We start from the raw sequence: 16,179 nt of genomic DNA, 5'->3' as shown, positions 1-16,179 counted from the left end.
ATCGTTTCTGAGCACTAGGTATACAGCTCAGGGCTAAGTGCCTGTGAAAGGCCCTGGGTTTGATCTCCAGTCTCATGAAAAACAAAGTCAATACAGAATATAAGCTACTTACTAGCCATATCAGGACTCACCAATGATTTTTGATCCATCATCTTCCACATCAGAGAGCTCCATGTCTTGCACATCACGGTTATCTGTCACAGGCTCAGGTGTGGCAGATTTTTCACTCTCCATGGCTGGTGACTGGGATTCCTCACCTCCCATTCCCTGAAACGGAGACTCAGAACCAGTTGGGGAAGGAGCATCCATACTTGGAGAAGGAACCGGCGATTCCTCAGGATCAGGAAGGGTTGACTTCAATTGATCCAACTTCTTCTTTAAGTTGTTTACTCGGTTAGCAAAGGTTTTGTAAGCCTAAGTAAGAGAGAGAAAAAAAAAGAGATTATTTCTCTGAAAAAAAATGAACACCCAGCCACCATTTTGATTATGATCACATTTCCTCGTTATTAAAAACTAGAACAAAACAAGAATATCATCATCTGCTGAGTATAGAATAGTCTGGGTATCTACTTGTGTTCAGTGAATATTACAACCCACAGTTATCTGAGTTAGAAAATTTTTGTTGTTTTTGTTTTTTGGGGTTTCTCTGTGTAGCTCTGGCTGTCCAAGAACTCACTCTGTAGACCAGGCTGGTCTCAAACTCAGAGATCCACCTGCCTGTCTCCCATTGTTGGAATTAAAGTTGAGAGCTACCACTGCCCGGCTTTTCACACATATATACACAACCCTTTCCCCTTCCTCCCTTTCTCTGTGTACACATGTATATATATAATATATTACATAAAATAACTCATACACATTTATTTTGTGGGTGGGCATATGGGTGTGTAGGTGTCACAGCACACATATGGATGTCAGAGGAAAATTTGTGGAAAAGCTGGTTTTCTCCTCTCACGCTAGTCCCAGGGACTGAATGCAGGTCATCAGGTTTGGCAGCAAGTGCCTTTACCCTCTAAGCCATCTCACCAGCCCCCAAAACTATGATAGTCTATATAGAGTCATATGTTTTACCCATATATATATTTCTAGTCTTAGTTTTCATTTCTATAACACTGTGAACTTCTATAAGTAAGTAAATAAATAAGTGAAGCAAAGAGGAAAAAAAAACCCATCAAGGCATGATAAGCAAACAGTCAAGAGCAGAGGGACCGTTACAATAAGTTACTACGGCGACCCAGGCTGTCTAGAGATTGGAAGAAATCACTTCTTGTTAGTTGAAGCTGAAACCTTTAATTAAAACATTCTAGGGAAAAAAAGAAAAAAACAAACAAACAAAGGAAAAATTCTAGGAAACAACTGCAGACTTCTCTTAAGGTCTATCCCCTATGGGAATAAAGTCCCCAAACTTCCATATGTTTGTGCTTTCTCTTTATGAATATGCATGACTTGGGGGGAGGGGGTCATTATACCTTCTCCTCAAGAAACCTATTTCGCTCTAGCACCCTGAATCAGCAAATCCTTGCTTCTTTGATCACTTGTATGTTAAAAATTACAAGAATACTTCTAGTCATTCATGGTACTCCAGTTTTAAAAACAAACAAACAAACAAAGAAACAAAAAACCCTCTACAGCTGGGCAGAGGTGATGCATGTCTTTAATTCCAGCACTTGGGAGGCAGAGGCAGGAGGATCTCTGAGTTCAGGGCCAGTTTGGTCTACAGAGCAAGTTCCAGGACAGGCTCCAAAGCCACACAGAGAAACCTGTCTTGAGGGGAAAAAAACAACCTTGTAGTAGTCCAAATGTATAAGGAACTATAGAAAGAATATAAATTATCACATACAAAAAAGGAAAAAGGGGGAAAAATGAAAGAAAAACTACTGCACAATGGTTAGGATGTTTACGAATGTCAGTATCTGAGGGACCCATGTCTTAATCTAATCAGCACTTTTTACTCACTATAATGTCTTATATAAGGAAACTAACTGCTCAAGAGTAATTCCTTTATGTGTCTAGTGTCTAATGCTTAATCTCAGTGTTAGTCACCCTATGTAAAAAGTATCTGACATACAGTAAGCATTCAATATAAAATAGTTGCAATTACTTACATTGGCCACCACTTTCACTTCCTTGTACTGTGCTTCATAGAAAATTCCAGCATTTTCTAGTGCTTCTGTTAGGGAGGGCCCGTTTTTCACCTGTTTATCTAATCCATTCACAAACTCCTCTAGCTTTGAACTCGCTTCTTCAAATTCTTTGGAGAACTTCTTTCCCCCTGTTTTATCTAAAAGAATGGAGAAAATATTTATATTAAAATTAGAAAAGTAGGGGCTGGAGAAATGGCTCAGTGGTTAAGAGCATTGCCTGCTCTTTCAAAGGTCCTGAGTTCAATTCCCAGCAACCACATGGTGGCTCACAACCATCTGTAATGAGGTCTGGTGTTCTTTTCTGGCCGGCAGGCATACACACAGACAGAATATTGTTAGATAGATAGATAGATAGATAGATAGATAGATAGATAGATAGATAGATAGATAGATAGATAGACAGACAGACAGATTTTTTTAAAAAAGAGTAGGAATTTATATACAAAGCCAGGTGTGCTGGTGCACAAGAAGTTCAGGCAGGCAGATCTTTTTGAGTTCAAAACAAGCCTGGCATATAGAGTGAAACCCTATAACAAGCAAGCAACTCCCTGCCTCCATAATGAAAAAACAGGGGCTGGAGAGATGACTCAGGGGTTAAGAGCACTTGCTGCTCTTGCGAAGGACCTGGGTTGTTTCTATAGTCACACGGTGGCTTACAACCATCCTTAACTCTAGCCCAGGGAATCAATGCCTTCTTTTGGCCTCTGTAGGCATCAGGCACAGATGTGATGTACATATAGACAGTCTGGCAAAATACTGATATATATATAAAATAAAATAAGTAAGTCTCTACCTCCCCCCAAAAGAAACCCAGGAAACGTCCTCCCCTCAGGGGAATTGATTTATTCATAAGGTTCATACAAATCAAATTGCTACCTCAATGAAACACAATCACTTCTGAAAATTGCTCTACCTGAAGGGATTGAAGAATCCTCTCCACTCCTCTTTAAATACTCTGTAATGATTTTACAGAGTAAATCATTACTAGGTTTAAAATTCTTTTTATGGGGCAAACCAGTTCGAAAGAAACTTTGAGCTTTTTGTTATTGCTATTGCCCCCCCCCCTCCTCCCTGGCCTTTTAATAAAACAGGATTACTCTGTGTAACTCTGGCTGTCCTGGAACTTGCTTGGTAGACCAGCCTGGCCTTGAACTCACTAAGATTCCACCATCACTTCCTCTGGAGTGCTGGGATCAAAGGATGTGTTTGTTACCTTTCAAACACTTGAGAGTTTCTGTGCTGCAAACATCCACTCTCATAGTGGACAACTGTTTCTCCTTCAGTTCTATCTGATCTTCTGATCGCTTGTACGTCAACAATTCTTCAATGAGGGCCTGAGACTGAACACAGAAGGCAATTAATTCTCATTCACAAGATCAAATATTCTCTCCCCTAGATATGGAAGACTAATGACTAGAGAAGTCCTAAGAGGAAAAAAAAATTCTTTTACTTTTCCTCAGACAACAGAAATCAATCTTCAACTCTCAGTCAATAACCATATTCTTAGTTACATACTTATTTTAAAACTTACTTTTAGTTCTTACAGACAGTTTTACTATTTAGCCCTTGCTCCACAGATCAGGCTGACCACAAATTTGTCCCTGCCCCCTGAGTGCTAGGATTAGCCTTTACAACCACAATCAATACGTTACAAAAACAAAACAAAACCAAAAAAATAACCAAAAAAACAAAACTTTTATTTAAATTAAAAATGTTGGGGGCTGGAGAGATGGCTCAGTGGTTAAGAGCCTTGCCTGTTCTTCCAAATGTCCTGAGTTCAATTCCCAGCAACCACATGGTGGCTCACAACCATCTGTAATGAGGTCTGGTGCCCTCTTCTGGCTTTCAGGCATACACACAGACAGAATTATGTACACTAAATAAATAAATAAATAAATAAATATTTAAAAAAAAAAATGTTGGGCTGGAGAGATGGCTCAGAGGTTAAGAGCGCTGGCTGCTCTTCCAGGGGTCCTGAGTTCAGTTCCCAGCAACCACATGCTAGATCACAATCTATAATGAGATTTGGTGCCAGAATACTATATACATAATAAATGAATGAATGAATGAATAAATAAATAAATGTTAAGAATGTTTTTATCTTCTAATTTACTTTTCATTGTGTACATATGTGTAGGCGCACAGCGCCATGGCGCATGTGTGGAGATCAGAGGATAACTCTTCAAGAGTCAGCTCTCTCCTTTCATCACGTGGCTCTCAGTTATTAAACTCAGGTTAACAGGCTTGGTGGCTATCTACCCAGTCCCTAATTATTGAAGTTAATTTACAGATATGGGGTTAACATCGAAACAAAAGCCTCTTACACCCTCCCTAAATTTAATTATAGTTTTGTGCTGCTCTAAGAAGATTTTAAGTTTGGTAGCATTAAATTAAAAAAGAAGGCTCCCTGCTAACATCCACTAAACACAGAGCTTAGCTGGCAACAGATGTTCTACAAGGTTGTTTCTTCACTAGGAAAACAGACAGAACCCTAGGTAATCTAATCCTATTCGGATTCCCCATGTACACATGAGCAGAAATAAATATGACTGGTAACTGTGACTTCAATGGTGAATAAATGATCTTTAGTATAATTAAATTCTGGAACTTACTCGAAACTCAGCAACTATCTTAGATTTGAGAGCAGCTTTTGGATTCGTGGATGCTGTTGAATGAAATTTAAAAAAAAAATCAATAAGAATACAGCACAAAGACTTGACCAAATCTAGGAAAATCTGAGATGTAGAGTTAAGGGTGTACTCTGCAAACATACGGCAGCCATGTACACATAAATCACAATATAATTCTGCAGTAAAATAATTGGCTATGAAACTTAAATACTCCTAAATATAACCAATAGAAAAATAAACTATTTAGATAAGTCTAACAACTTACCTCCAACAGACTTGTTAAGTCCCAGAATTAATGATTTGGAGACACCGAGGTAGGTACATGAAGCACCTCCCTCTAGTCTCATCAAGTGTAAGAAAATCTCAATATCTCAATGTAAGAATGTCCAGGAACAAGACATCCAATTAATCCTGAGCACTGGCTGAAGAAAATTATTTATCAACTTCCATCTGGCTAAGTTTATATATTTTTTTTTAGCTGACTCAGTCCATAGCAACAAAAGATCTAAATGCATTATCATTGCAATTGAACTTTGGTCAAACTGATGGCTTCCGTTGTTCCTACGCATGCAATGTATGACCAAAAGGATGACAGAGGACTCCCTTAACCATGATGAGTATCATATGCTTGATGGAGCAAAACATCCCAACTCTCTTGTTTCACCTCCCAATTCTCCACTGTCCTCCACCTTGTTCCCTGCAAACCTTCCAGTCTCGACAGTCCTCAGTTTGCCCACAACAGTCTATAACATGCAGCATTCCACTCCCTTGATATCATGCTGGGTAAATAGGACAAACACAACAGGAGCTCCAGATACAGAATGAGTTTCTGGCAAAAACTGGAGGTCTAATCTGGTAGAGTGTATCCCCAAATCTGAAGGCTTTCATGGCTCCCAGAGAAATGCTTCTTAATGCCTAGTCTCCTCTTCAGCTTTGTGGTGTAATACCAGCCGCCTCCAACTCCGCACATCTCTGAATGTGGAAATTAGCCTGGTACTAGCAAGCTTTTTTTTTCTTCTTTCAATCCCCCAACTACTCTTGGATCTTCGCTCAATTAAACCCTTTTTCTGCATTTCCTCTGTATAACAGTAGTTTTTAAAAGAAGTAACTTCATGCTGGCTTGATTAGTCTAAGACTGGGAACCTCCCAGACCTGGAAACACAGGCTTGCCCATGGTTTATGCCAGGTACGGTGTCAAACGGTCTACAGTTTCTTCTGCTCCAAAAGGAGGAGGTAATTTTATATTAGTTGAGATTTTGTTCCTTACTTTGTGATTTCTTCCACTGCTTATTCGGTTGTTTGTTCAGATTTTCTTTCAGCTGCTTCTGAGTTTTGAAAGTGGTACCTGGAAAACATTGCAGTTTTTGCAGTCTGGCATTATGGGAAGCTGTTCTGTCTGTCCACTTCAGTGCCAAAGATGTAGCAAGAAAAAGGTAATCCAAGACTGTGTAGTTTCTTTCATTTTTCTTTTATTTTTATAAAAACAAAAATAGACAATACCCACCAAATCTAAGAAGCTATTAAATAAATGTATTTTTATTTTCTACAAATAATGAAACCTCCAGTTCTGAAAGAGAATAAGGCAGAGGCTAAAAATAAGTTTATTTTGAATAGAACATAAATGTGTATGCAGGATTCAACAGCTTCTTAGAAGGTGTTCTTTCAAAAGCCAATTTCTAGTGAAATGATGATCATGGCAATAATTATCATGAACTTCTATTTGGTGGTTTAATTACATAAATCTTATATGTAAGAACTAATTTACTTAACACACACATACACACACAAACACACAGAGAATAGATATATAATTATTGCAAATTGAAATCAAATGGAGCTTAGAGACTATACAAGTATGTTCACCACCAAACTTAAAGATGTGAAACCATGCCCAAACTTCCCAAACAGTAGGTGGACAGAGCAGTATTTACCAAACACAATCAATAAATAGTAATATTTAATGAAAGCAAACACAGGAACATAACCAGATGACTATTGTCATTTAACATATTTACTGTTTTTAGTCAGCAGAAACAAAGGTCCAACTACCTATCCCAACCAATTCAATTAAACCCAGATAGTCATATTTTTATGTATTTAATTATAAACAAATCAGGCCAGATTCCTTTACCACCTTAGTATTATACAACAGGACTGGACCTGTGGATACAGACAGAATTGCAAAAGCTGACTTTTAGGAAAGAAAAGGCACTTACTTAAAGCTTCTCTCAATGCCACAATCATGTCTTCTGGGTACACATTTCTATCTTCCCAGATTTTAAAGATTCGCTCTATTGACTTAGAGACAGATGGATCCCTAAAAGAAAAGTAAAATATACAAATACTGAGCTAGAAATGGCTCAGTGGTTTAACAGCATTGCCTGTTCTTCCAAAGGTCCTGAGTTCAATTCAAAACAAACACACGATGGCTCACAATCCATAATGAGATCTGGTGCATTCTTCTGGTATGCAGGCATACATGCAGGCAGAATACTATATAAACGAACTAACAAACTAAAAGGCCGGGGAGTGATGATAGTACGGGTGAATCACTCCGGAGGCAAAGGCAAGTGAATCTCTGTGAGTTTGAGGCCAGCCTGGGCTACAGAGTAAGTACCAGGACAGGCTCCAGAGCTATACAGAGAAACTCTGTCTCAAAAAAAAAAAAACTAATTAATTAATTAGTTAATTAATTAAAATATATAAAAATATTGACATATCCTCAAACTAGAAATCTGTGAATAAAGCTACCAACAACTTAGTATCTAGCAAATTTCTTGTGTTTTTAGTTGTTATTTTTTTATTTTATTTAAAAAAAAGAAAACAAAATATCTTTTTCATTTTACATAGCAATCCCAGTTCCCACTCCCATCCCCTCCACTTCCTCCCCTCCCCGCATCCACTCCTCAGAGAGGGTAAGGCACACTGCTTTGGGGAAGGTCCTTTTTAATTGAGAAAAAATCTACTGTTCATTGCACTTCACGTGCTTTGTCTGCATGCACACACATGTGCCACGTGTGCTTGGTGCCCACAAAGGACCGAATTCAGTGTTGAATATCTCTGAGTTAGAGCAACGGATGGTTGTGAGTCCCATGTGGGTGCTCTGGAAGACCAGCAAGTACTCTTTACTGAGCCAATCTTCCAGCTATATGTATACCTTTAAATATTTGTTCCTACATTACTTATTGCTAAGGAAAATTACCTTATTCAACACTTTTATCAATGACAAAAATGAGGCTACAGATATACAGTAAACATTGTGATGCTTGTGAAATACAAAGATCTAGTCAACACCTGACAGAGCAGTCATTCCAAAGGAAAAGCTGAATCTAACAAATTAAAAATGGGGCTGGAGAGATGGCGCAGCAGTTAAGACTGTGTATTGCTCTGGCAGGAACCCCAAGTTAGGATTTCCAGCACCCACCTTGGACAGCTTACATTTAATGGCCTGTAACTACAGCTCCAAGGATTCACAGCTCTTCTGACCTTCAGGTAGTGTATACTCACACAGACATTGGACAGCCCACACATGTAGTGTGTATACTCACACAGACACTTAAATAGAGGGGAAAAAATGACATTTATTTATCTTTGTTTTTTGTTGTTGTTGTTGTTGTTGAGACAGGTCTCACACTGTATCCCTGTATCCTTGGCTGGCCTGTAAGTCAATATAAGTCAAAAAGACCAGGCCCTGAACTCAGAGCCACCTCTGCCTCCCAAATGCAGGGATTAAAAGCATATACCACCATGTTCGGTATAAAAAGAAATTTAAGTCAGGCATTGGAAACCCACACCTTTAACCCCAGCACCAGGGGGCAAAGGCAGGTGGTTCACTGTGAGTTTGAGGCCAGCCTGGTCCACATAGTGAGTTCCAGAAAGAATCAGGGCTACACAAAGAAACCTTTCCTTAAAAAAGCAAAACAAAAGCAAACAACCCCCAACAAAAGAAAAAAAAAACAATTTGTTTAAAGGAAAAAATTGTTCAAAAAAGCAAAAATTGATGGCGTTATGGTGGGGTAGTCCTTATAATCCCAGCATATGGGAGGCTGAGGCAGAAGGATCATAAGTTTGAAGTCATGTTAATTACAGTGAGAAACACACCTTAAAAAAGAAAACAAGGGGGTTGGAGAGATGGCTCAGAGGTTAAGAGCACTGGCTGCTCTTCCAGAGGTCCTGCGTTCAATTCCCAGCAACCACATGGTGGCTCACAACCATCTGTAATGAGATCTGGTGCCCTCTTCTGGCCTCTACTAGCACTAGATGTGTGCGTGCACGCATGTGTCTTGTGTGTGTGCATGCACTCATGCACATGCATACAAAGCACTCATATACACATATGAACTGAGAGGAAGCAGAGTGACAGAGCACTGTCTTACCAAGTGCCCATACAAAAGGCCCTGACTTCATCCTTAGCACAAAACAAAACAGAACACGAAACCCAAAATAATTGTAATAGGATAGAAATACTGGGTTTGTCTTCCTTTTAAGGTTTACTGAAAAATAAGCATTAATCAACTCCACACTACAATACATGTTCTAAGAGGATTCCAGCCTGATCACATACTGCCGTACATGCAAGCAAAATATACATACATATAAAATAAAAACAAATAAATCTAAAAAATACCACCCCAAAAGAATCAATAAGCTGGGCATGGGATATATGCTTATAACATCAGCAACTAGAATGCTGATCTCCAGTTAAAGGCTAGCCTGGAGTAAATATATAGCAAAACTATGCCTTTTAAAACAAAATTTTTATAAAACTCTAACTCTGATATTTTCTAGGGGGTTATTAATGGGAACAAACAAACAATACTTTCCATTTCTTCTACACATACACACATTTGTTTTGTTTGGCTTTTAGAGACAGGGTCTTTCTGTGTAACTTTGGCACCTGTCCTGGAACTCGCCCTGTAGACCAGGCTGGCCTTGAACTTACAGCAATCCACCTGTCTCTGCCTCCCTAGTGCTAGGATTAAAGGCGTGCACAAGCAACACCTGGCTTTCTCCTATCTTTATGCTGAAATTCTTTCATTATTTTTTAAAAAAAATCTGTAAGTTGAAGAACACTAAAAATTAAACTACAAATGAGTACAGAGAGAGAGAGATGAAGAATTGGATCCCACTCCCTCTTTTTTACTTTTGCTTTTTTTGAGACAAGGTCTCATTGAATAGCCCCGATGGCCTCAAATTTAAAAAATCTGGTTGAATCTGCTCCCCGGGTGCCATGAACAAAATATTTTATTTGGATCTTGAAATATGCACAATTATTCAAGTTCTTGCTTATGAGTAGGAAAGAAAAGAAAAATTATAAATTTTCTTAAATCCCAAAGTACAGTAAAGATTTACTTACTTCACCAGAGCAGCCGCTTCAGGAAGCACATCAGCAAATGATTCACGGAATATGATTGCATTTTTCCTTTTACAATTCTGTATGACATCATTGGCAAGATAGAAGAGATTCAAACGGTGGGGATATGTAGCTGGGAGAGGAAAAGACAATAAAAAAGTTTTATACTTAGTGAAACTTGTTCCAAATATATTGTTTGCAAACAGCTAACTTTTTTTTATTACATTTTATTATCTTAAGCTTATGAGTGTTTTGCTTGCTTGTAGGTATATCACAAACCATGCAATGCCCACAGAGACCAGAAGAGGTCAGAGCTCCTAACCTCTAAGCATCTCTCCAGCCCCAATTAACTGTTTTCATATCAACTAATTACATGAATGGAATAACAAACAATTAACTAATGGATTAATTTATCAAATGTACTAAAACCCTAAACCATTTGAGGTTAAATTTCTGCTCAAAGTACTCTTCAAGTAGACCACCTCACTCTGTAGATGTTTGACACTAAAGGAAAAAACCCTTTAGTGGCTTTTGATGGAGGAGGGTTATCTGTCTATTGTGTTATTTTCATTGGTCAATAAAGAGACTGCCTTGGCCACTTGATAGGACAGAAAATTAGGTAGGCGGAGTAAACAGAACAGAATGCTGGGAAGAGGGCAATGAGGCAGACGCCATGGAGCCAGCCACCAGGTCAGACATGCTGAATCTTTCCCGGTAAGCCACACCTCGTGGTGCTACCACGAGATTATTAGAAATGGGTTAATCAAGATGTGAGTTAGCCAGTAACTAACTCTCTAGAGATAATGGGCCAGGCAGTATTTAAATGAATACAACTTATGTGTAATTATTTCTGGGGCTAAGCTAGCCGTGCGGGAGCTGGGCAGGATGAAAAGCAGGCCTGCCTGCAGCTCCTTTCTACAGGCTTTAGAGAAAAAAAATTGTTTCTCCAATTATTTGTGAAGACACAAAGAGAGAGAGAGAGAGAGAGAGAGAGAGAGAGAGAGAGAGACAGACTTGAATAAACTCAGATTGTTACAAAAATACCAAGGCTAGTATAAAAAGCACAACACTGAATTCTAATCATAAATCAACCATGTAAATAATGTTTAATAGTATATTATACACAAATCCCTAAATCAACCAATCTAAACACCACTCACATATCACCTAAAAGTCCAAGTCTTCCCGTTTACCGGTTATTTTAATTTTCTGAGTATTCTGGGGATAATTTGACTTCATATATAGATAAAGGTTAAGCTTTTCCAAGGCTCAACCTACCTAAGCTTCACTGCTATATGCTGCGCAATTGCAATTCCAAAATTCACATAGATGATCCGTGTTTCTACAGTTCCTCAGGTTCCTCAATCTCAAATTCAGTAACTTCTAAAATCTCTCCCATATCGCTTTCTCTTCAGATAATCTCCTACTCCCATTACACTGGTTCACAATTTCATCAGACATCAGTTCATTTTCCAACTCCTCGGTCTCTTTTAGGATTCACTTATTTCTATTAATTCGAGAGTATTTGATACATTATTTAAGTTACTCTTATTAAATCCCTCATTTTCTTTTTCTTCTCTGCCTAATTTAGCTTTCTAGAACATGCATTCAAAAAAGTCCTAAATTAGGATTAGTCTAAATGAATGTTTTTACTGTACCATTCTTAGCTATTTTTAAAAAATTAGATTAGCTGGGTGGTGGTGGCACATATCTTTAATCCCAGCACTCAGGAGGCAGTGGATCTCTGCGAGTTCTAGGGCGGCCTGGTCTACAGAACGAGTTGCGGGACAGGTTCCAAAGCTACACAGAGAAACAAACAAAAAGATTAGATTTTTTAAGCCAGGCAGTGATGTGCACGCCTTTAATCCCAGCACTTGGGAGGCAGAGACAGGTGAGTTGGAGGCCAACCTGGTCTACACAGAGTGAGTTCTAGGGCAGGTTCCAAAGCTACAGAGAAACTCTGTCTTGAAAAACAAAAAAACAACAAAAAAAATTATTTTGTGTTTGGCCTGTATGTATGCACATGCACCATATGTGTACCATCCCCTTCTTTTTTGTTCTCTCTCTCTCTCTCTCTCTCTCTCTCTCTCTCCAGGGGTTTGTGAAGCACCCTACGCAAGCACTATCAAATGAGCTACATTCTCAACCAATGGGTTGCTGATTTAAATGTGGTAATATCAAAATAAAGCTGTTAGCCTGGTAGCAGAACGACTGGTAAATTTTAGCATGATAATATTACTATTTTATGTCTACCTGTCAAATCGGCGAGGGGCAAAACTGAGAGATGGCTCAGAATCTAAGGGCAAGTGCTCCTCTTGAGAAGACGAAGGTTCACGACTGCTTGTGACTATAATGGATCTCTTACAGCCACACTTTGAATACCGCTGGCACGTGGTATATACATATTCAGGTACTTCCACACACATAGTAAATAAATAAGCAAATATTTAAAAAGAAAAAGAGGTTACGTGAGGGCAGAAGAGATGGTTCCTTGGTTAAGAGATTGGCTGTTCTTCCAGAGGATCGGAATTAGATTCCCAGCACCCACACAGCAGCTCACACAGCCCAAGGGGATCTGATGCCCTATTCTGGTTTCTGTAGACACTTAACATGGTACATAGACAGACAGACATGCAGGCAAAACACCCAATTAAACAGAAATATGGGTCACAGAGAAATACTAATAAAGAAATGGAAAAGCAAGTCTCTTTACAAAGATAACGAGACAGAACTAGGAAGTAAAATTTTCCCTAAAGTTGTTGATATTCAAACAAATATTTGGAAAATTTAACTGTTTACTTGTTAAACTAATGAAATATCAATTATATTATATAGTCTCATATTTCTTAGCAAGACTTATTTATTTATTTATTTATTTATTTATTTATTTATTTATTTATTTATTGTGTATACAGGTCTGCCTGCATGTACATCTGCAAGTCAGAAGAGGGCACCAGATCTCATTACAGATGGTTGTGAACCACCATGCGGTGCCTGGGAATTGAACTCAGGACCTCTGGAGAGCAGCCAGTGCTCTTAACCTCTGAGCCATCTTTCCAGCCCAGCAAGATTTTTAGAAAATAAAAAAAATTAGCTGGTGTGTTAGCACATGCTTTTAGTCCTAGCACTTGGGAGCAGATACTCAAGTGGGTCTCTGTGAGTTCAAGGGCAGCATGATCTACATAATGAGTTCCAGGACAGCCAGAGCTACATAAAGAGACTCTGTCTGGAAATAAATGAATATCGTAGAGACTGTAATTAGCAAACAATTTCAGATACTTTCAAGTCTAATCTCATGTCATGTTTACAGAACCTCACTCAGTCCTTAGTAAGATGATTTTAATATACATTGAAAACGGGAACCATGGGCTGGAGAGATGGCTCAGCAGTTAAGAGCAATGACTGCTCTTCCAGAGATCCTGAGTTCAATTACCAGCAACCACATGGTGGCTCACAATGATCTATAAAGAGATCAGGCATATATGTTTGCAGAATATTGTGTACATAATAAATAAATCTTAAAAAAAAGAAAAGAAAGAAAGAAAAGGGGAACCATAATCCAAAGTAGTCTAAACTTTCCTAAGAATTAGTCCAGGGGCCATTAAGATGGTTCATTGGATAAAGTTCACTTGCTGGGACCCAGATGGTGGAGAGAACAACCAAGTCACTCTCTGACCTTCTCACATGTCTGTCTGAAGGTCTATCCATCTATTTTTTCCTCTGTCTTACACTCACAAATGAATGAATGAAATAAAAAAAAAACAGTCTAGAGGGATGACTTAAGGGTGACAATGCTTGCTGCACAAGCACGAGGTTCTGAGCTTGAATTCACAGTACCCATGCAAACGCCAGGTGTGACTGTCACTCATCCCAGTGACAGAGACAGGCGGATCCCAAGAAACCACAGAAAAAAAGCATAGGAGAAAGAAAAACTTTACAGATTCTCAAGGGAATAATGAAATGATAGAACAGAACACTAAATGTCTTCCTCACACATAACGAGTACACACACATACACACATACCCCAAACACATGGAACAGAAAAGCAGACACCAGTCTACCAAGATCCACTCAAGAGCATTTGCTGTGTAACAGAAATTTAGCTCAGAAACTAGCTCTAACAGTCAAAAAAAAAAAAAAAACAGAATCTAAACATTTGCTAACAGTTGACTTAATAAATCTAAAAAATGAACATAACCATTTTCAAATGGAAAGACTTTAAATTTTTTTTAATGGTTTAAATGCTAAGGGTAAACAAAAAAAAACCTAAAAAGTGTCAGCACTATCTTAATGTTCTTTATTTTCTACATCTCAAAATCCCTGATTTAAAAAAAAAAAACCTTTACACACAAACACACATTCTTTTTGGCTTAAAACCTCTCTCTCTTTCCCCCCATTCCTCAACACCCCTCCCCTAAATCTATTTAATTCTTGCTGAATATCATGCTTTTAATTCCAGCACTCAGGAGGCAGACAGATCTCTGCGAGTCTGAGGCCAAGCTGGTCTACACAGTGAGGTCACAGTCAGAATTACATGGTAAGACTCTTTCTCAAAAACAACATCCCACCAGCCCCAGTCAAGTTACTGGAATTTGGGGAACTCACAGGAGTCAGCACATCCCCGTGCAGTGGATGAGCCTCATCCTGAGAAAACCACCTGCCTGATCAGAGTCTGGCCTGCCTGGTAAGTATCAGTCGGGCTCTCTTCTATGTAATGTCATGAACCATTCTACATATCAGCATTTTCTTAGTTAGGGTGTAAATTATTTGGAAACACAGTTTCTTTATTCCCCCTCTACATCTCATAGTACCAAACACAAACCAAAGCTTTTCAATATGAATTTGTTGATGACCACCCATCACCTTTAGTCCAACTTGTGAAGGGGAAAACCATATTTTACTTTTTCTTTCTTTTAAATATTTATTTATTTTATGTGCATTGGTGTTTTTCCTGTGTAAGGGGAAGATGTCTAGTCCCCTGGAACTATAGCTACAGACAGCTGTGAGCTGCTATGTGGGTGCTGGGACTTGAACCTGGGTCCTCTGAGAGAACAGTCAGTGTTCCTAAACACTGAGCTGGATCTCACTATGCAGCCTGGATAGCCTAGAACTCACTACACAGACTAGGCTCAATTCAAACTAACAGGTATTTGCCTGCTTCTTCCTCCCACTGCTGGGCTACATTTCCTTTTTCCACCTTCAATGAGCACTGTAACTATCACATCAGTGAAGAGAAACATAATATGGATTCCGTGGTGCTTTAAATGCAATTGGCCCCTTATTTCTCATAGGGAATGGTACTATTAGGAGGTGTGGCTTTGCTGGAGTGGGTATGGCCTTGCTAGAGGAAGTGTATCGCTGTGGGGATAAGCTTGAGATTTTCTATGCTCAGGCTACCACCCAGTATCAGTCAACTTCCTGTTGCCAGGAAGATGTAGGACTATCAGCTACTCCTCAAGCATGCCTGCCTTGTTCCCCACCATGATGATAATGGACGGAACTTCTGAAACTGTAAGCAAGTCACTCCAATTAATTGTGATATTCGTAAGAGTTGTGTGGTCATGGTGTCTTTTCACAGCAATAGAAACACTAAGATAGCTGATAGAAACAAAATAATCCATAAAGCATTTCCAGTATAGATTTAAAATATATCAATTCTCGCCAGGTGGTGGTGGCGCATGCCTTTAATCCCAGCACTCGGAAGGCAGATGCAGGTGGATCTCTGTGAGTTCGAGGTCAGTCTGGACTATAAGAGCTAGTTCCAGGACAGGCTCCAAAGCTACAGAGAAACCCTGTCTTGAACACCCACCCCACCCCCCAAAAAATCAATTCTCTGGGAGGGTGTGGGAATTTGGATTGGTATTTTTTTAAATGTAATAAAATAATAATTAAAAAAAGAACACCTTAAGGGCTGGAGAGAGATGGCTCAGTGGTTAAGAGTACTGGCTGCTCTTCTAGAGGTCCTGAGTTCAGTTCCCAGCGACCACACGGTGGCTCACAACCATCTGTAATGAGATCTGGTGCCCTCTTCTGGCCTACAGGCAAACATGC

At 39.1% G+C, this 16,179-nt stretch overlaps 1 protein-coding gene across 12 annotated transcripts in view; it reads right to left on the bottom strand.

The window, feature by feature from the left end:
- The window catches only part of Rprd2 (regulation of nuclear pre-mRNA domain containing 2), a 63,707-nt gene that overhangs the window by 21,646 nt on the left and 25,882 nt on the right, over window positions 1-16,179 (bottom strand). For 6 of the 12 annotated variants that reach the window (XM_087897760.1, XM_087897769.1, XM_087897766.1 and 3 more), the window contains exons 2-8: window positions 10,131-10,260; window positions 6,991-7,091; window positions 6,042-6,119; window positions 4,757-4,809; window positions 3,358-3,484; window positions 2,106-2,281; window positions 132-414 (exon numbers count right to left, since the gene is read on the bottom strand). In XM_087897760.1, coding sequence (XP_087753886.1) covers window positions 132-414; window positions 2,106-2,281; window positions 3,358-3,484; window positions 4,757-4,809; window positions 6,042-6,119; window positions 6,991-7,091; window positions 10,131-10,260 — 948 coding nt within the window. The remainder of the gene's footprint in view (window positions 1-131; window positions 415-2,105; window positions 2,282-3,357; window positions 3,485-4,756; window positions 4,810-6,041; window positions 6,120-6,990; window positions 7,092-10,130; window positions 10,261-16,179) is intronic. The other 6 variants (XM_087897764.1, XM_087897761.1, XM_087897759.1 and 3 more) reach the window with 1 other exon arrangement.

The sequence above is a fragment of the Myodes glareolus genome, chromosome 17 (genome assembly GCF_982192425.1).
Source record: "Myodes glareolus chromosome 17, mMyoGla1.1, whole genome shotgun sequence".
Taxonomy (NCBI): Eukaryota; Metazoa; Chordata; class Mammalia; order Rodentia; family Cricetidae; genus Myodes; species Myodes glareolus.
Note: the sequence above shows the minus strand (reverse complement) of the source record. Positions and strands in the feature narration are given on the sequence as shown.